General features: G+C 39.2%; 1 protein-coding gene across 1 annotated transcript in view; it reads left to right on the forward strand.

Annotated features, from left to right (window-relative positions):
• LOC140241847 (ligand-dependent nuclear receptor corepressor-like protein) overlaps positions 1–18902 on the forward strand; it is a 78920-nt gene extending 60018 nt beyond the window's left edge. The window contains exons 5-6 of the mRNA XM_072321601.1: positions 3806–3965; positions 16745–18902. Coding sequence (XP_072177702.1) covers positions 3806–3965; positions 16745–18581 — 1997 coding nt within the window. The 3' untranslated portion in view covers positions 18582–18902. The remainder of the gene's footprint in view (positions 1–3805; positions 3966–16744) is intronic.
• The last annotated feature ends 1921 nt before the right edge of the window (positions 18903–20823 follow it).

Consider the following 20823-nt stretch of genomic DNA (forward strand, 5'->3'; position numbering starts at 1 on the left):
AATAATGCAAGCTAGAATCACTCTTTTGTGATTAGTGGTTCTTACCGGAGACGCTTGTTCATTTCTTGTACTACCCTTTCTCACTCCTGCTCTCTCTCTCTCTCTCTCTTACTCTTAAAATTCTCTTTTTCCCCATTTCTCACTCCCCATTTCTCCCTCTCCGTCTTCCACACACATACACACACACACACACACACACACTCACTTGTGAACACTCCATCCCAGAGAATGACTCTTATGCCCCCTGTTCCCATGGCAACCATATAGCAGACAATGTACACTTGATGTCAAGACCCTCTCGATAGGATTTTTTCGTCTTGACTGTCCCTCCATGCCTTTGTGTTGAAAAGCAGCTGGCCATTGCGTAGTTAATATCCTCTGAGGCACAGTGCACCAAGCCAGCGGTGGTCTCTGGCACACAGCAAGCTGTGCATGAAGACAAACAATGAACCCCCACCCCTTCAAACAAAGAATAGAAAAAGAAGAAGAAAAAAATAGAGAGACAGAGGAAGAAATATTGCCCAGTCAAATTTTCACAGTTTCAGTGTATCTAAGTAATCATATGCGTGTGCTCAATTCTTTGCCATATATCCAAGTATATGGAGTGAGGTGTCCATGCTGCATTTGTGTCTGTTTCCTTCTTTTTTTTTGTATACAGTATCTAAATATGGCTATGTGTTATTCATTACACTGGCAGAACTTCTGCTCCTCAAGCATTCATGTTGTAGATTGATATATGCCTGTTATTTATGACAATGTTGGATGGATATACACACACAGTTTAATATATACTGTATACGGCGTTATTTTCGCGTACAGATATTTTCGCGAATGACGAGGTCATAGACATTTTCCCGAGATGTTGTTTTCGCAAATCGACGCCGACACTTACGTTAATGCTCTATTAACAAAGTGCATGGAGACAATTTCGCGTGTTGTAAAATTCGCAATCCAACTGCATTTCGCGAAATTCGCGAAAATTAAACCCTTGCGAAAGTAGGAGCTTATACAGTACATATGTATTATATATATATATATATATATATATATATGTATATATATATATTATAATGTGTTTATAATGTATGCCATCATCTGATAATTATCTTTGTGCTAGCAGGATGAAAGAAAAAATATACACATTTTCTATGTCAGTATTGGTTTCACCATGTGACTGTAAACCTTAGCACTTTAGTATCATTCTTTCTCATTTTTGTAGCACTTCTTTGCTGAGACTTTGTATGGAAGAGGAAGTATTGACTAATTACGCATCAAGTAATGGGCATGAATTTGTGGGCAAGTGATCAGGTTTCTTTTCCTTGTTATTTTGTTTTGCTACGGAAGTGTCGTTAGGGTATATTTTTCTTCCTCTTCACTAGATATGCAATAAAATAATTTCTTAGTATTACCGTGCAATCTCTTTCTCCACCCACTTTGGTTTCACAAGCTACATTTGAAATCCTTCAACACCATGAATGGTACTCATCACCCCAGTACTTCTGTCTTAATCTTGATTGGTTTCCCACATGGTAATGTTTCCTGGTTGTCATTTTACCTTTTTTTTTCCCCTTTTTTAAAGTTTGGTATAAAAACAAACCTTGGGATGATGTCTTGAAATTTGTACTTGGCAGATCTATTGTTTCTGATATCAATAAGTGCTTTCCCTCCTCTTTCCACTCCCACCCCCACCCCCGCTGACTGCCTCCCCTCCCCCTTTTTTTATATCATTCAACCCACTCTGAGAAAAGTGTGTGTGAAGGGTATACCATATTAATTTACAATCCGGTTGATTTAATTTCTATTTCACAAATGATAAAAGCTTATGTTGGTAGATGCAATTGTAAGTTCCAAGAGCGGTGAGCATACATTCACAGGCATAAAATGCTCATGAAACTAAGAGTGGATAGCATATCCAGCACTCTTCTGCATGTTGCAACATATGCAGGCACCAATACAACTTGTGTATTTGCAGAAAGGGTAGATCGGGCAAGCAATTTCATTAACATTATTACATTTTCATTGATTATGATTTCTCACCAGCATTATAAAAGGCCGCATTATGGTGCTCATTTCACAGCAGGATATGCTCTTGCAAAAAAAAAAAAAAAAAAAAAAAAAAAGGAGGGGGAATTGTAAACCTCCATGACATAATGAGCTCAGACAATAGAATTGTAGGAGTCATACCCTGCAGTTGTGATTGTTGTATTGTGTTTGTTAGTCTTAGTTGAGTTTCTGTATTTAAAAAAAAAAATTACAAGGTTGAAAACTGTATATGTGCACTTTTAAAGATTTCAACCAATCATTTCTGATGTGAATATTACTGAGTGTAAAACAGAGTGGTTTCTGGTAGTAAAGCCACAATATTAAAAATGTTGGGGGTGGGTTTTTTTTGTGTGTGTGTTTTGTTTTGTTTCATCTTGTATATTAGAATGAAAATCATGTACTGAGGTTCATATATATGAAATTCATGTAGATCTAAAGTGATTGTTTCATTGGTCTTGTGAAGTCTTGCTGTTTTGTCAAGAAATGCTGTTCTTTTCTTTGTTAGCACCAGGCTAGCTATTCACTGAGTGTGAGTTTAAGCAGGCCAGTCGTGAGAGATTGAAAATGGTGCAACCAGTAAAGGTTGGATATCTTTGACACAATGGCCTGCTCGAGCTAGACTTGGAATGACAAATATCATGATGGCACTTTCAAGATACCATTGTACTTTTGTGAGTAGTTTCTGTTGATCAGTTTGGGGTGTTCTGTGGATTCAGATCCTTTGATGACTATAACCACAGCCAACAGCTATCATTGTAGACACAATGATGAACTACTTGTTTTGGAAGTCAAAATCAATCATTTTGTCAATAAATTAACTCTGTATGTGTATAACCTGTTTGGGGAAATTTCCATTAGAGAGTAGCCCTGATCTGTGGTCAAATGCTAAGCTAACTTATCAGTTCAATTGATGGTAACTGGCTCTCTCTCAAAGGAAATAGATGATTCAAAGTTCCACATTACTTCAGGAAAAACATAATGTTGACATGAATTGTAAGCTTTCCTTATCGAGAAGTCATGAGCTAAAGTTTGCGTGGTTAGGGGAGGGAGAGAGGGGATGTGAATTGCAATTAGATTGTACTTCAATCATGCATTGAAGAAAATAAAAGAGATTCAGAGAATACATTTACTTCTGCCTCAAGCTTGTGAGTAATTGAGACACCATGTGACATTCTCCCCTGAATGTAAATGGAAATTTCATAGTAAGCAAAGGAGGTTCTATAGCACTTGACTATATTTGAAGTGTCTGAATGCAAAAATAGATAAATGTCAATTTAAAAGTCTTTTTTTTTAAGTATGGTCTTTATCAAATCGAGAAAAATTAGATCTTTTCAATGATACTGTACTTGTTCCATAACAAGATACATTTTTGAAGATTTTATTCAAATTATTTTATATTTTGTAATTATTTTCTCTGTTTTTCAGCAGCTTCACTCTCAGATATCTTAATTTGATGAGAATGGATATGTTGCTTTTTGCATTTTAACTCTTCATTTGTGATTGTATGTTTTCATATCGTACAATGTACCTTTCTCCTTTGTTGTGATGTTCAAGGTGGTTTACAATATGTTATCACCCCAGTCAATGGATTTGAGCCTATACCCTTGAAGATGTTTGAAAGGATTTGCTCATTGCAAGATTGAGTTAAGATCTCAGACATTCTTTTGATCCAAACATCAAAGTGAATACATACCAGGTTTAGAACTAACAAACCCCTCTCCCTCTTTGTATTTGGTATCCCTTTCATCAATCATCATGCCAGTTCCCATGCCAACAGTCCAGCCAGCCAAGAAGCCTGAGCAGCCCCTGGATCTGAGCAAGAACGGCTTGGAGGAGGATCTGGAGCCTGCAGAGGAGGAGGAGGATGAGGATGGAGATGGGAAAGCATCCATGCTAAAAGTGCCTGCCATCGTTATGCAAAGGTAGAATGATGCTCCTTTTCTTTCTTTATATATGTTCTCTCTCCCTCCTGTTGCTGTCTCTCTCTCTTCTCATTTCTACCTCTTCCTCCTCCCTCTTTCTCCCTACTTCCTCCAAAGCATTCTCAGCTCACCTGAACCAAAGGCTCAAGTGAGCATTTATTGTTCCACATCGGGCATCCATTGTCCACTGTTCGTTCTGTGTCGTGCGCCATGCGTCGTGTGTAAACTTTGTACATTTTTTCATGTTCTTCTTGGAAACCCCTGGACTGATTTTCACAAAACTGTACAGGTAGCATTCTTAAGGTGATGGGATCTCAATTTGTTCAAATGTATACCATGATGGGGGGGGGGGCAGTGTCAAGGCATCATGGCATCCATTTGAACAAAGGAGCAAATCCCCCAAATTATGGGATTTTCAAAAAATCCTCTTTTCTAAAGTAGAAGTCATAAAACCAAGTTTATGTTATAAGCACATATATTGGTGATCGAAAATTCATGTTTGTTCATGACAGATCTGGAGGTGTAAACTAGGTCCCAATTCTAACATTGTCATCTTCTTAAAAGCACTTTTTTTTCACCAAACTTGGCAGGCATTGTCACTAAGGTGATAGAACATACTTTTGTATAAATCGGCACCACTTTATGTGTGAGAGAGTTATAACTTGTGCATATAAAAGATTCTGCTTCATTCATTCATTGCAAATAGCAGGGTGCTAACCTAGTGAAGTGGTCCCCTTACCCACCCACACAAGAAAACAGGCAAATGATGCTTAACCCTTGTAGTTCATCCCAGGTGACTAGTAATTGTCAGCAAATGGTATCAACCATTCACGATGTGCCATATGCTTAAATAAAAAATAATATTTGTGGAAAATATATCATTTTAGACCACTTTATGCTCTTCTTCAGTGGAGACAGTGAAAGAAAGTATTCAAGCTTGTCTGTAACACAAATTAAGTTTAATGATTAATGAAATGAATGGACCAGCAAAGGTTACATTAGTAAAGTTTGCAATTACAGCAGCTTCCATGTAATGTGCAGTCATGAGGTTTTGAGAATTTTCTGAGTATTGTGCACGTGCATTAGATGGTTTAGTTATAATCAATATGTCAGATTTTATCAGGGAAAGTGGTTGGTGGAATTCAAACTAACTTCACGTCTGCCATCCACTGGTATGTTGTGAAGTTTTTACCCTCTATAAAGGCTGAACAGGATATGGTGTTCTTGCAGAGCGTGCCCATTATCATACACAAGCAGTGGTTTTTAGCTGCTTATTGTGGGAGAAAAGGAGACACACACTCACACAAATAGAAGTAATGAGGAAATGAAAAAAACAGCTCCAAGTATTATTAGGATGCTTGTCTGGTTTTGTCTGTAATTATCTGTGTAAACTCATTTAGGTAATGAAGAAACCTTGTTGAGAGAGCAAAATATTTGCTGGTTGGCTTTGTAGCATCATGGTTTGATATCCTCTGCCTGTTAGACCTTCTCTTATTGAAACCAAGCACGCCTACAAAACAGAATCATGAAAGCAGAAGATTAAATGTTGCATTCCCTTAAAAGCTATTGCAGCTCTGCTGTATGATTATCTTTGTTCTGTCTATGGATGATTGGATATTGCCAGGACAGTGGTGTGCCCCAAGCAACTCATTAGGTAAATCTATATTGCCGTCTCAAGACAAAAATATTTTTGCTTTCAATGGTCAAAATGTTGATTCTGCTGTAGGTGAGATATTTTCCAAGTGGAAGCTTGCAAATAATACCTTACCACTACACCAGTTTATGATGACTATTGAAAAAAATTGTGTAACTTCCATGCATCTCATACCTTTTCAAATGGAATTTGAGAGCATGCTGAAGTGAACTGTGAAATACTAAAATCATCCTGGAATCGATCAGAAATTTAGTCATTATAGTGGATTGCTGTACATCAGACATATTTCCTCTCATTCATCCAACTAATGATTTGCCACATATGATTATATTACCCAGTTATTTTTGATCTGTAGATAAAGCCAGGAGAAGAAACCAGCAAGCACCAAAAATACAAACAAACAAACAAACAAACAAACAAACAAAAACATTCCCCTCCCCCCCCCCAAAAAAAAAGGAAGTAGTATATTATGAACAGTCATGTTGCTTCAAGAAAAGAGTATTATAAATTTTCCCAATAGATGAATCCAACTTCAATGCACTATAACTTATGGCACCCCTAACTGAGGGGCTTCCAAAGAAGAACAAAAGCACTTTTATGCAATGAGCCAGGTGCATTGCTATGTCAGTGCATAAATCATCTTTTGTTAGGCATACTTGAAGCCCCCAGTTAGAAATTACCATAAAAACACTACCCAAACCGAATAAGCCAGTTCGGGGTTCCACTTTGCAGGCGCGGTGGAGCACCCCAATTAGCTCGCAGAAATCCATCGGCAGCCGAGCCTCATTTGCATAAAGTAAACAACATGTACTCGCGTAGTTGAGAAAAAGTAAACAACTTCTCAAGCTAATAACAATTTAAGGAAACCTATTTTCAGATTAAAATAGAGTTAGTTTGAATTTGAAAACATGTCCGAATATGCACATATAACATATTAAAGGATTTGACAATGATAAAATGTGAAATTTTAGCGAAAACCTGGCGAGCAAAATTACCAAAAATATGCCTCGAAAATCATCCTAAAATTCACGACGTGGGATTACGGAACCAAAGCGCCATTCCAACAAAGTACACCGAAATTTATTTATCTGCTTGCATTTTAAATTTCATACCGTAATATTCCCGGCCATGGTTGTGTCGGAAAAAAACAGAAGGTGATGTCAAAAATGACACGAACGCAAAGCGTACAGGTCGGTCCCATGTATATATAATCGCGTCACTGTAGCCAGGGCGGTGAGTCTCACCTCCCTGCTGTAGCGTTGCATGTCACAGCACACACAACGCATTCCTGCATGCAGCGTGCGCGGCAGCAGCTCAGCAGTCACCGCCGTGCGACACTCAGCAAATTGACTGCGTCACATGCAAACCAACAATGAGCACGAAATCCTGAATCTCATGTACCACGCATGCCCAATATTACGGGAAAAGAAATGACGTCATTTTCAATTGTTTCGCTGACTACAATTTTCTATTCCAAACCCTGTAGAAACAAGTTGATTTCTCAAAAAGTACAGGTGGAACCAAGCGAAAACTTTCACCATATATGGATTGAGGCCTGATGAACTTATGTTGACAATTTCGCACACATTGGAGCCCGGCCATAGTCCAGTCGTAAAAAAACAGAGAGCATGTTTTGTGAGAGGTGATTTTCAAAACGCTTTAATATCTCAAGTTCTAGTGCAGCAAATTTCATAATTTTTTCATCAAAAGGAAGGTTTTTAAAAACTTAGATAGTGTGGGAAGTTTGAGTTTACTAGCGGCACGCATAGCGGCACAAGGAGAAGGTAAAGATTTGACTTTTTCATGCACACAGTTTCGGGCAGCCGTGGATGCCCGTTGGAAATTCAAATAGAACGGGGCGATAATGAGATGCAAATTGGGGTGCTCCACCGCGCCTGTTTGAGCATGAGCAGAAAAAGGTCATCAGTACCAGCAGAGCATGTTGGTTTTTTATTCACTGAGATAAGCATCTGTGATGTAATGATTATTCAAGTGATCATTATGAGTGGTGCTTGCCAGCACATCCACCTGACAGCAAAAACGGAATTTGACAATATCAATAGAAAAAGATTGTTAATACATTCAATGAGAAATAATGAAATGGATGCTTTCAAAAGTGCTAATTGATGGATCATTCTGGTCACTTGGTCTACGCAAGTTCATTCTTTGTTTGAGCATGACTGATGAATTCCATAAATTGTTACGTCGGGTAAGCTGAAATACCTTCTCTCGCTTGAAAACTCGTGGAGTGCCTAATCAACTGAGAAAGAAGAAAGGTCATTTGTACCGATGTGCCCATGAGCTAACCCCGAACTGGCTTATTGGTCTACGCCAGTTCGGAGATACATGTAGCTCATGTGCACATGGGTACAAACAAGGAGGTTCAAGAGAATGGAGTCACAACTGTCTTATTTCCCTTGAACCCATGTTTGATGCCGCCTCTGGAAAATATTTGAAGCATGTGCCAAACTGGATCTGCCGTGCAGATAGGAATAAAATTGACAATTGACAATAGCATAATCACCATCCACTTTCTAAGGAAGAAATGTCTTTGATGGTAATTACTTTTCTCCATCCCTACTTATAAAAGATAGGTGATATATTGTAATGGTAAAGACACAGGGATGTGCGAATAGAAATTGCACAAAAAGTGATGAAGTAAAAATGAAAATTACTCGACTGGCCATGCCCGGCCACTAATCTGAAGTATCTATTAATAAAGAATTGTACTTGCAAGATTATTCCATTTCAGTTTCATTTGTAGGAATTAAGTGGAAAGTGATAAAACCGGCTTTCCAGGACGGTACAGTTTTAAACACTTTGACGTGATACAGCTCTGATTTACACTTTTGCACATATTTCTGAATGGGATTGACTTTTGTTTTATATGCTTTATCATCAAGTGAGATTTCACTTCATTTAATGAATGAAGAAGCAAAATATGGCCAACATCATGTCAACGCTCAAAATGAATCTTCAGATTGCGCAGCAAGACGGCGGCATCAAACCCGGCGATCAAAGGCATGAATGCACCTGTGAAATTCTTTTGTACATCATTAGAAAACTGACAACTGTTTAGTAATTACAGCAAGTTGGAACTCCATCTCTTAAACCTCCTTGGCACAAATGACCTTTCATTTTTCTCAGTTGGTTAGGCCCTTCACTCGATTCAAAGCGACATAATGCATCAGTTTGCCCAACATAGCAATTTATGGAACTCGAATTCAAACGCAGAATGAACCTGCGTAGTTCAAGTGTTCAGAATGGTTCATTAATCAACACTTTGGGAAGCATCAATTTCACTGTGCTGTATTGAGTGTATTAACATTTTTTCCCCATCAACATAACACTTTATATACCAGGCTTTAATACTATCAGGTGGATGTACTGGCAGACACCATTAATGAGGATTACATGAATAATCATTGCAAATAGATTTTGTCCCTAGATCTGACATTCTTTGTCTATGGTGCCCTGCATAGCGAATAATTCATTCATTCATTCATTCATTCATTCATTCATTCATTCATTCATTCATTCATTCATTCATTCATTCATTCTTTTCATTTCATTTCATTTATTGATGATACTCACATCAGCTGCGGCTGTTTTTCATTGTGATAGCTATTGCAATAGTCCATGCACTAGTAGATCGCAATGTCAGAAATCTTTTTTGTTATGTTTGTTCATTATCAGAATTATTGTAAAATCCAGAATTTAGTTATTTGACTACAACCTTTTTATTCTGTCAGCAAGTTTGCCTTGACTTCTCAGCTGTAATAAAAGGGGTACCTTTAAATTTTTGGCAGGATCAATGTCAAACCGCTTCCTTAATTTGTGTGAGTTTTGTCCAATATCAGGGTGAGTTCTTCAAAATTTCCTGACCTGAGTGTGACATTCATTCAAGATACAATGTACTTCACAGTCATGTTAAATTTTAATTCATAAATTAGTAGAATGATACTGTAGGTGATATTCTACATTCATCAGTCCCTCCAGTTTCACATGACTGAAAATGATACAAATTAATATTCCCTGATAAAGTCATATGTGACCCTCTACAACAAAGGGAGCCAAAAGTTAGGAGTGGTCAATTCTCTGATGATTCCACATCATTGTTCTGGCTTAGCATTCTTACAACATCATTGATATTGCAGTGCTCTGCAGTGCTAGACAAGCTTGTATTCATTATGTAGGCCCTCATTATATTTTTATTGTTGTTTCATGACCACTTAGCATATAATGGACAACTCATTACCATAAAGTTTGTGCATTCAACAGTGATATGTTTGTTATGATTTGTATTTGAGACATGTAAAATGTGAATAAAGTGACCTAACAGATAAAGCAATAGAAAGAGAATGAGTCAGTGAGACTGGTTAGGGGGGGGGGGTGGGTAAGTAGTAAGGCTACTGGACCATCTTTGAGGGGTTAATAAGATATCGTTAAAAAAATTTGGGAGCAGAACAGAAGAAACTGAGATTCAGAGACATCATTCAGGCAGAAATCTTGCAGAAATTAATAAGGACTAAAGTTACAAAGAGGAAAGGCCATCATGTGGCCAAAGTGGCATTTCTATCATCAATATCAGTTGTTATGGCCATTAAGAATCTATGACTGTCAAAATATATCTGTATTGCCCCTGAATGCTTTGGGAAACCATTTCTTCTTTCCTCTGAAATGGCGTTTCCTATGACAAATCGTGGTTATATCTTCAATAATGACATGATATTGATAAATTCAATTAGCTGATTTGTCAATTTTTTGTACTGATTTCTAAATTGCATCTAATGATGTGCTTTTGTGTAATATTATCTTTCCACAATATGCAACGAACCTTGGTTGATACTTGCTACGACTCATCCAAGGCAATTCTGAGATCAGTTTAAAAGAGTACTGGTGTATAGCAGTGTGGGAGAGATGAGCAAACAGGGATTTGTTTACTCAGAGAGAGAGAAAAAAATGAAAAAATAGGAATACATACATTTTGCAAGAGAATATGAAATTGAAGAGTGGGAGAGAGAGAGAGAGATTTCTAGGAGTGATTTGTCTTGTTTTATAAATGTCTATGCTCTTTGTTATAAGAGTTGCAATATTCCAAATCAATGGCTGAATGTACAAAGGAAATAACTTTGTAAACAGGGACCTGGTTTATAGATCGCCAGGATTTGAGCCTGTAATTTTGAGGTCGTGACATTGCTAATTTACATTTTGTAGTCACTACCAGTTTCAAATTCATTAAATATGTGCATCTTAACAATTCTATAGATCTCACATCTTAGATACAATTTTGATAAAACTGTAACAATCCTGTTTCTGAAATATTAAATTGAACTTGAACATGGTAAGCAATTGCGCTTTTAGTGTAAATAGTAGATGTTTTTAACTCATCTTGATTGATATGATTTGGACTGTGATAATAAGTACAGAAATTTCTTGTTATTGCTTAAAGCTCCTTTCGCTTTATCATTCCTGGAAGTCTCATTCCAAGGATCAAAACAGTAATTTAAGATGTGAAACTCTGATTCAAAAACAGCACTACGAGTCATAATCAATACAGATCCTGTTATATATGAAGTGATATAAGATATCTTATAGGAGTTTCCTTGAACAGGCATTTTGCTATATTGCCCTGATAGTTTCACATCTCCCTTGCCTTGGAGACGACCATGCTCAGCAATGCTGGAAAGGAAAACTTTCATCAAAGTATCTAAAAGTTTAGGCTCACAGCGAATCAATAAGTGTTTGTTTGTTTGTTTTTTTTATAATGAGATGCAGTTTTCTTTTTCTTATGAATGACTTGCCATAAATCACACAAAGCATATTAATGACTAGTGATATTAAAACAAAGAAAAAACTTTATCAGTGTTTGACTTGACAAGGTGAAAAAATTGCACTTTCAGCAGAAAGCAACTGAGATGTAATTTCAAACTGAAGTCTATTCTCTCTAACTCAATCCTTCTTGATGGTGCTCAAAAATATTATGACTTTACATATCGTCTGGTGCAGGTGAAATAAAATCCTTCATTGAGGTACAGCAGTTTCAGTTTTGTTTTGTTTTATAGGAGGATATGAATACTATTAGAGAGCTATTTGGTCATGTGGAAAAACATGGCTAGTTGATGGTGCCCATGAAAAGCCAAGTGAGCTGATAGATTTGCTGCTTTTACATACTGAGTACCATTTCATACATTTGACCTTATCCTGAACTATGTTTTGCTGTACTGCCCCTGTTTACTGAAGCAAAGTTATTCTTTGATATTTCCTCTCTGTGCACGTAAAACAGTAATAATTCATAATCAGGTACCACATATGTGTTGGGGCCAATCTAGAAGATCAAAATATTGACTTATAATGCACATTTGACATCTCCTGTAAGATATCTACCCGCTTCTGCGTAATAGTTTCCTGAAACTATGTATTCTGGTCTTCTTAGTGGTTGAGGGTCAAGGCTATGAGATGTAAGTTAACCCGTTGAGGATGAGTCCCGAGTATACTCAGGCAGGTGTCTATGGGAAATGTGTGTTATAGCAAAATCAGTCCGTCCTCAATGGGTTAATGCATGTTGTACACTTTTGGTTAACTCTCTCCTATATCCAACCTACATGTACCAGCATCTTGCCACGTGGTTTCATACCAGACGGCCGGGTCAGGAAAAGTGCAAGTTTATCGCAAGCTAATGTTAAGACAGAATGGGGAAATTCCGCGCTGACCAGACATGCCTTTCAATAAATCATCACGGCCTCTTGTTTCTTCAAGTATTGCACATTTCTTTATTACCTCTGCCAAGGAGGTTATGTTTTTGTTGGCATTGGTTTGTTTGTCCATCTGTCTGTTTGCAAATAAACTCAATAAGTTGTTAACAGATTTGGATGATACGTAAAGAAAAAGTTGATTATGCTATACGGATCATATGATCCAGGATAACTTTTTTTTTAACAAATATTTTTTGAAGGGTTATTGTTGGCACATAGGGAGTTCAAGCTGTGTGAATTTGAGGTGTGCGTACGTGCATCGATCACATGCTCAAGGCACAGCTTGCAGTAATGGCCCAGTCACAATGTCGGCGATCTGTCGGGGATTAGTTTTGGCCGGGGGTCGTCGTAGAAAATAAAGAATCCTTGAGCAATCCTAGCAATAATCCTAATAAAAGTGGAGCAGTCACATTGTCTGAGATTTTTTCAAGGATTTTGACCCGGTTTTGTTGAAAAATCGTGGGATTAGCCTCCGATCGCCTCCGATTGCATCGGAGGCGATCGGAGACGATATCTGCGATCGTCTTTTCTTTTAATTTTTTCCCCCTTGGTGCTCCCCTTGGCATCTTCATAATCTTCTGTCACAGCCTCCTGCAGCAAGAGCGTCTCAAACTTTTAGCGATTCGGTCGGAGGCGCCCTTATATACACGGCGATTTACTGCAATTCCACCGTACGAATCGTCGGAGAAGATCGCAGAAAGCGTACGAATCGTCGCAGGGCGCCTCCGATTCAGTCGGAGGGCGCCGGAGACTACTCACAGACATTGAATCTCAACCTGAATTTCCAATCCCACACAGAATCTTGCGACTAGTCTCAGATTATTCGGAGGACGCCTCCGATTAAACGGAGGGCATCGTAGGTCATCGGATATTGTGTCTGGGATGCCAAAAATGGGTGAAAAATCTTGCGAGCAATCTTGCAATTTTAAGTTCAAAGTTAGGGACCGCGACGGGTGTGGCGATGCCTAAAAAATCTGCGACAAGCCGCAGGCGTCCGGAGAGCGCCTCCGACGGGTGCAATATCGTGAGATCTGTCTCAAGATTTTGTTAAAATTTCCCGGGTTTTACCCATCGCCGACGCATCGCAACTGATTTGTGACTGGCCCGTAAGCTACTGGTGCTGTAGACTCCAAGATGCAACAGGAAGGCTTCTTTATTGGGAAATAGGGCCCGCAATTTCAGCATGCATTCATGGGTGAAAGTGAGCTGCTTGGCAGCCAGAAGTCTGTGCTCTTCGTGAGCTTTTCTAGTTTCTTTTTTTTTTTTTCAAAATTGTCATCAATTTTCTACTGTTATCTAGGAAGTCTACTTGCCAAAGAGTCCTCAATCACAGCATTTGGAAGGTTTTGAGAATGATGAACCCTGTAAACAAGTGATTCTCCCTATTACAGGAGGCCCTCATTATTGATGATAGATCTATGAGATATCAATAATAAAAAATCAGGTGATAGGAGGGTGGCATTACATTCTGTGAGTTGAGCCTATGCATTTTTGATTCACTGTAAAGTTCTGTGTATGTGGCGCACTTGTATTTGCATGCATTTTTGCTTAGGACTGTGCATTTTGCTGATAACTGATCACTGGTGAATTGGTGTCCGTGCAAGAGCATCCCCCTACAATAGCACGTGTCACAGCCTTCAGTCTGTGTAGGAGGGGATTCCATGAAGCCTGGATGTAGTCTCCACAAAACATATCCCCGACGATGAAATCCAGATTCATCTTTCAGTCAGACGCGCTGTCGGCTTATTGCTCTGTGTCTTGCGTGTTGCGCCTTTCATTTTTTGCTGAAGTCCGATGAATTATAAGCAAGTTGATAAGAAAGGAAAAATAGGGCAAATACATGCACTGTTCTAGGAAAATTTTGAGCAGAGATATTATGTACTTGACACATGCAAGCCTCATTTATTTTGTTCTGTTTCTGTTTTATTGAGCATGGCCCTTCACAACAAACGTCAACATCGTGTATACAGTAAAAGTGGATATTTCCGCGCTTGGCTGGGTAAGAAGAGTTTCATGTGTTTTTAATTCCGCGGAATCAACACATCAACTACTGGAACATATAGCACGCAAAAGTATTCGCGTGCTATTATTTTCACGCTAGCTTCTGATTGCGCAAAATACATGAAAATTTCAACACCATAAAAATTTCCACTTTTGCAGTAAATCGTTTGCTGACTTCATCAAATTTTGATGCTGAACAATTTTGTGGTAGCCAATTTTTCATTTTTGTTGTTTTTTTCTCCTATGAGCATCATTATGTGCAAGGTTATTGTGCAATACTTTGGACCTTGATATCCCAAACTACACATTTGGGCTTAAAAGCATCTTTAGATTGTTTGAGGACAAATTCTGGTATTTTCTGAAGTAAGTTTGAACCATAAAACAAGTAAGCGTAATGGTACTGGAGAAAGATAAGAGATTAGAGGCTTGAATTAATTTCAGGTTAAATGGAAGAATTTGTCCTGGTTTTTTGTTTGTTTTCATTTTTGTTTTTGTTCTCTTGGAAGGGCTCTATCAGTTACCCATTCCACAATGCATTGCATAGAATAAACAAAACATATACATCAAGGGCAAACTCAACAAGGCCTCAAATTTCCCTTAGACCTAACAGAAGTGGGAAAATGTGACAATCTGTGAAGTGATTATTTCAAGGAGAAATGAAGTCATAAAAATAAATGAAGTCTTTATTGGATTGTGCTCTTCCTCATCCAGAGTGATGAAAGGACCTCTGTTCTTTGATGAAAGTTAAGAAATAGATCCTCATCTCTGTCTGCAAAAATTCTGAATATCTTTGTGGTATCCTGAAAACAAACCTGACAGGTCATAAGATGTTGAAGTCATATCAAATTTCAATATCCTTTGCTCATTGTAATCATCTATTAACGAAAAGCAATTTTGTGGGATGTACGCAATCTTACAGCATGCAACAATCAGGGCAGAGAATATTTCTAATCCATTGTTAAGATCAGCTGAACTATATAAACTTTGTAGGCATGGTACAGTGGAAGCATTTTTGGATGTCTGTAGATAAACTTATACAACGTTTATTGTGTACATTCTTAAACCCCAATTTTCTTTGCTGCCACAAGTGATTTTAATCTGATGCGATAGATATTTCAATTACAATGTATTCCTGCTTTCTGGCCTAATTGCAATTTTGACGACAATACTACATGTAATCATTATGTAGCATTGTGCTGACAGCATTAATGCAATAAAGAGCCTGTCAGTGTCCATGATACTGCTAATTTGAAAAATATTAAAAAGTTCTGAGGTCTTTAGAATGTACTTTTGCGACTCGTCCCGACCGATCTCAGCAATCAAATAGGGAAGAACCTTTGTTGGATCTTCAGGGAAATATCTTCGTCCCTATGAAGATATGAAATCAAGCTTGATTACTATGATGTTGTGTTTGATGGATTTGATTAAAGGAGCTTCCCTGCCCTCTGTTTTTCCTGACTTGCATATTTTGCAGCAGTATTTGCCCATTTTTGCTCTAGTTAAAGTCATACCAGATTTGTTGGGGGGGGGGGGGAAGAAAAGTGGTATAGTAATAATTATGGCAGGAAATAGATAAATGCAGCAGGCATCATACCTTGTTTGCCTGGATTTTTAGCAGATGCAGGTTTCTAGTGGCTCACACTTTATCTTCACAGTCTGAGCTGAAAACAGCATCACTTGTTGCACGGAGAGAGAATACAAGCACCTTTCAATAAGTTGTCCTGTATAGTGTAAGTAGTGTTTTTTTAGTAGCCCTGTATAGTATAAGTAGCCTGGTATGATTTAAGGAAAGTTGTCCTGTATAGTGAAAGTAGCATTTTTGAGTATGATAGCCCTGTATAGTGTAAGTAGACCTATTGCCAAAGCCCATTATGGCATGCCCTCCACTCACTAGATGAAGAGGAGCAAGAGTTGTACTATGTAGTAATGGGTGTGGACCCCTATTAGATGAATCATGAGTATTTCTGATGGTACAGGTATGCACTACATTTTGTTTTCTCTTTTTCTTTATGATTTTTTTTTTTTTTTGAGGGGGGATTGGATGGGGTGGCTTGAGTGGGAGAGAGAGAGAAGGGAGTAGAAGAGAATACCGTTGTAAGAATCTTAGTGGAGATGTAATACCTCTCGCCTATGTGATTTACAGACTGGATTTATCTGTGGAAAATGGCTTCTTTCCTCTGCTCATCTTAATTTATTTCTCGTCTGTGTTTTATCTATTGGCAGTGGGGAGTATGTTTTTTTTTTTTTTCTGAAGTCTGATATTGCTTTGTATTTGCCTGTGGGATGAATTATGTCACATATACCTTTATTAAATCTTTACATGATGGATATATTCACAAAAGAACAATTTTTGTATACTCTCTCCACAGAACTAGCAAGACTAAGACTGCTCGGTCCTGTCGCATCAATGGCTCAAGCTCGTACACACAAGACGACCTCAAACTGGCTCTGAAGGAGGTCCGACAGGGCAAGCTAGGAACACGCCGTGCCTCAGTACTGTATGGGATTCCTCGCTCTACCATCCGCAATCACCTCAATCGAAACAAGGTGAATCGGCAGGAGGAGGCAGAGGAGGAGAGCCGAGTCGTCAACGTGGAGGAAGTGGAGATGAAGATCCCAAAAAGAATGCCGTACATGGTCAACAATGTTGGCAAGCAAGAGAAGGTTGAGAGGAACGCCGTCCCAGTGCCTAATTTAGCATTCCCTTTCACAGCTCTGTTTCAGCAGTACCAGCAGCAAGGCCATGCTTATGAAGACTGCTCCACAGACGAAGTGGTCGCCAAGCTCAGGAATTTCCTTCAGGGTAGATCAGCAGGGGGAAGCGGGAAGCTGCCCAAGTCAGCAGGTTTCGACCATGGGCTGGATCAGGCTCTTGTGAGGGAGCTTGTAATGACCTGCACCAAGGTTGGATCCCTTGAAACAGTAGAGGATCTTCAGCAACGACATTGCAGTGCCAGCAGCCTTGAGGAGGACAAGCTGCCCAACCAGGTGTTTCAGCACCTGATAGGACGCCTCCTGGAGACAGAGAAAGTCCGTCTGTTGAGCGGGAAGAAGGATGTCCGGCAGCATATAGGTATCGCCTCTGTGATCCGCCAGCCTTCGTCGCCATCGTGTGAGCAGAACCAAGACGTGAAGGTGCCTTGCTTCAAACCTGTAGTGTGTGACGTCAATGGAGCTCAAGTACAAGATAAGATGCATAGCTATGACAGCAGTAGTTCCAGTCATGGTAGTCCGACCAAGTCCTACTCCCCCTCCTGTAATAATAACAACAACCAAGCCAGCCACTGTGCCTCCTACGATTCCCAGGTGCCTGCATCCAGTAAGCGACCAAAGAGAGGTCGCTATAGATGCTATGATCGTGACAGTCTGATCCAAGCTGTCAATGCTGTGCAGCGAGGAGAGATGAGTGTCACAAGGGCAGGAAATGTTTTTGGGGTTCCTCACTCAACGCTTGAATACAAAGTAAAGGAGCGGCACCTAAAGAGAATGGCAAAGAAGGGTCCGTCAGGCTCCCAGCAGTCCACTGAGAAGGCAGAGCCCAGTCAGACTCCAATTCTTGGAGTGCCCCCTGGAATCCACCTACATGATGGTCACACTGTACCTGGTGGTCTAGCCTCTGCAAGACCCTACGAAAGCTTTGCAGAGAAGTTGAGAGCCATGAGCGAGAAGCAAGCATTGCAGAATAGCTACTCCTACCTGAGGCAGCAGCTGGAAGCCCAGCCTGCCCTCTTGGCTGGACATGGTCTCGGCCTAGCACTGACAGAGGCTGACCGCTATCGTCTGGAGGAGGCCCAGTCCACCCTGGCGGCACACACACAGCTGGCTCAAGAGCAGTGGGCCCAGTGGCTGGCCAAACCTATCTTTTCCACCCCATTCTTCAACATCTATACACCTCAGGCCAGCACCCTGGGCATCGATCCAACAGGCATGCTGTATCGCATGGAGGAGCCCAAGCAGAGCAGCAGCAAGAAGCCGAGTGTCAGTGACGCCATCAACCGCCTGGTGGAAGCACACCTCTACAGCTCCCTCTACAACCGCCCATTCAGTGCCACCCCTTCAGATCATGATCTTCGTGCTGCAAGGTTGGGGGAGTCCAGCAGCTCTCGTCAGGAACCTGACCCCACTGAAGACCAGCGTGTCAAGCGCAGAGCTGCTGTTGAAGAGCGGGACGGCAGCCCACAACCCAAGAAAGCCTTGAAAACATAGAGCAACGAGGCAGTTGCTTACTGTTATTGCAAATGCAAATCATGAATGTAAGTCACAGATCACCTTTTTTTGCAAGTATGAAATTAAATTTTAGTTTTCTATGTCAGAAAGGGAATGTTTGTTGAGAGGAAAACTCGCTACTGGTAAAGCGTGTCCTACCAGTATTAACTTATTCTCATTTGTGCATTGGGTCTGTATTTGTATGTGTTTAATATTTGGTAAGATTGTCATTTGCTGAAACAAAAAGAATTCTTTTTTTTTCTTCTTCAAAAGCAGATAAAGACAAAAGTGCAGTGTAGAAAGAACTCATATTTTTAATCTTTGGAGATGTTAATTTATTAGACAAGAGCTGACATTGATGTGCAATGAAGTATAGTGCATGAATTTTTTTCTTTCTTTCTTTTAGCAAGTAACTAGGTGGCTAGTATTGTATCTTATGTAAAAAAAACAAAAATTAGCAATGGTTATTAGAACTTTGTAACAACTCCTTGGTACTGTGTTATAATCCTCTGTACGTGGTCTACATATATGTATGTGTGGGTGTGTGTGTAAAGAGGAGACAATGGGATGAGGCACGGTGTATTGGAATTTTGCCCTGTCTCACATAATTTACTAGACTATATTCTCAATCACTAGATTGAAAAATTCACCTTTGATTAGATGCACATGTATTGTATTGCCTTGTTATTATTATTATTTTATTTTTAGTCATTTATTTTTTTTTTTTTTGCTGACACTTCACATCTAGAATTGTTGACTTGACAGAAAAAGAAAATGTATTTGCATTAATGAATTTCATCCATTCCTTGCAACAATTAATGCAGACAATGTAGTTGAGCATCATTTTTAAATGTGTTGTCTTATCAGTGATAATTCCACTGAAAACCTCGCCCATGAATTTTATGTTGATCTTTAAAAAAACAACTCTGCCCTAAGTTACAAAGACAGGGCTGGCAACTTTGTGTTGTTGTGAATAAAAAGAAAAATGCTCTTATTTGAAGAAATCGTGATCACCTATTGCACATTTTGGACACATTTCATTCCATGTACAAAGAAGTTGTAACTCACCTTAAGAAAGAAAAAAGTAAAAACAAAATATGAAATTGACCAAATGATGATACACAGGTCTGAGGTACAATTAAAGGAAGAGGGACATAATATTCTACAGCTCCTATAGAGTGATGCACTGATGTGTAATACTGTGAATCTCTGTAGTTTCTCACCCCAAGTCATTCATTACCACTAAATTCTACATAGTATGGGGAGACACCATGCATTGTATGAAACCTTCACTGTAATGTTCAATGCTGGGGGGGGGGGGGGGGGGGTAGCAAAATTTACTACCTCTGGACAACACCTTTCAATTAGCCTCTGTAGCATTTTTTTTTTTAATCAGCTAATTAAGATCAAATTGAGATGCCCACATGTGGTATGATGCTTGCATATCCTGGTGTCCTTCATGTAGTCACTAGTGAACAAAATGCCACGTGAATTAGCATTTATATGAACTCATGCAATTCAGTTCATGGCTTCTGGGTAGTGTCTTGGCAAGCAGCCAACATGTGGTTTGCACTGGTGAAAACTGTGCTCTTATGCCTTTGATATTCAGATATGATCCCTTCAAATGATAACTTCTGTCACCATTCATTTCTTCTTCTTTTTTTTTCCTAAATACATTCAATGTACACTCACAAAGGAGCACTTCATACCTGTACATATATGCACTGTTTTTGACTCATCAATGTCAGATTAGTTTTCATTTCAATATGGATAGTCATGTAGTACGGAATGTTTTTCGGGTGCATCTATTAGGTGTGGTATGTGTGTGTGTGTGTGGGGGGGGGGGAGAATAATCATCTTTATCAATGTGACAACCCACCTTTGACAACTTAACGGGAAAAAATGCCAAATGCAGTAGGCTACCTTGACAAAGGCTCTAAATAGTATGACTTAGTGAAATTGGACAGATTTTGGAAAACGAATTGCCCCTAAAACAATGTCGTTATTTTGACCCTTGGTGACTTATCTAACGGCATCTTGTGTAGGCCACGGTATGGCTGTTTCCCCTCATGTGACTATGTTTCACATGTGGTTTTACACCCCCTCCATTGAAACATTTGTTACATGACTCATCTTGAGGTAAACTTGGACACAAATATGCTCTCACACCCACAGGAAATTTGTTGAAATCACTCTAAGTACATTGTATGTGCCAGGTTTATGCAGCAATTGATGAGTACTA

Source organism: Diadema setosum, chromosome 18 (genome assembly GCF_964275005.1).
Source record: "Diadema setosum chromosome 18, eeDiaSeto1, whole genome shotgun sequence".
Lineage (NCBI taxonomy): Eukaryota > Metazoa > Echinodermata > Echinoidea > Diadematoida > Diadematidae > Diadema > Diadema setosum.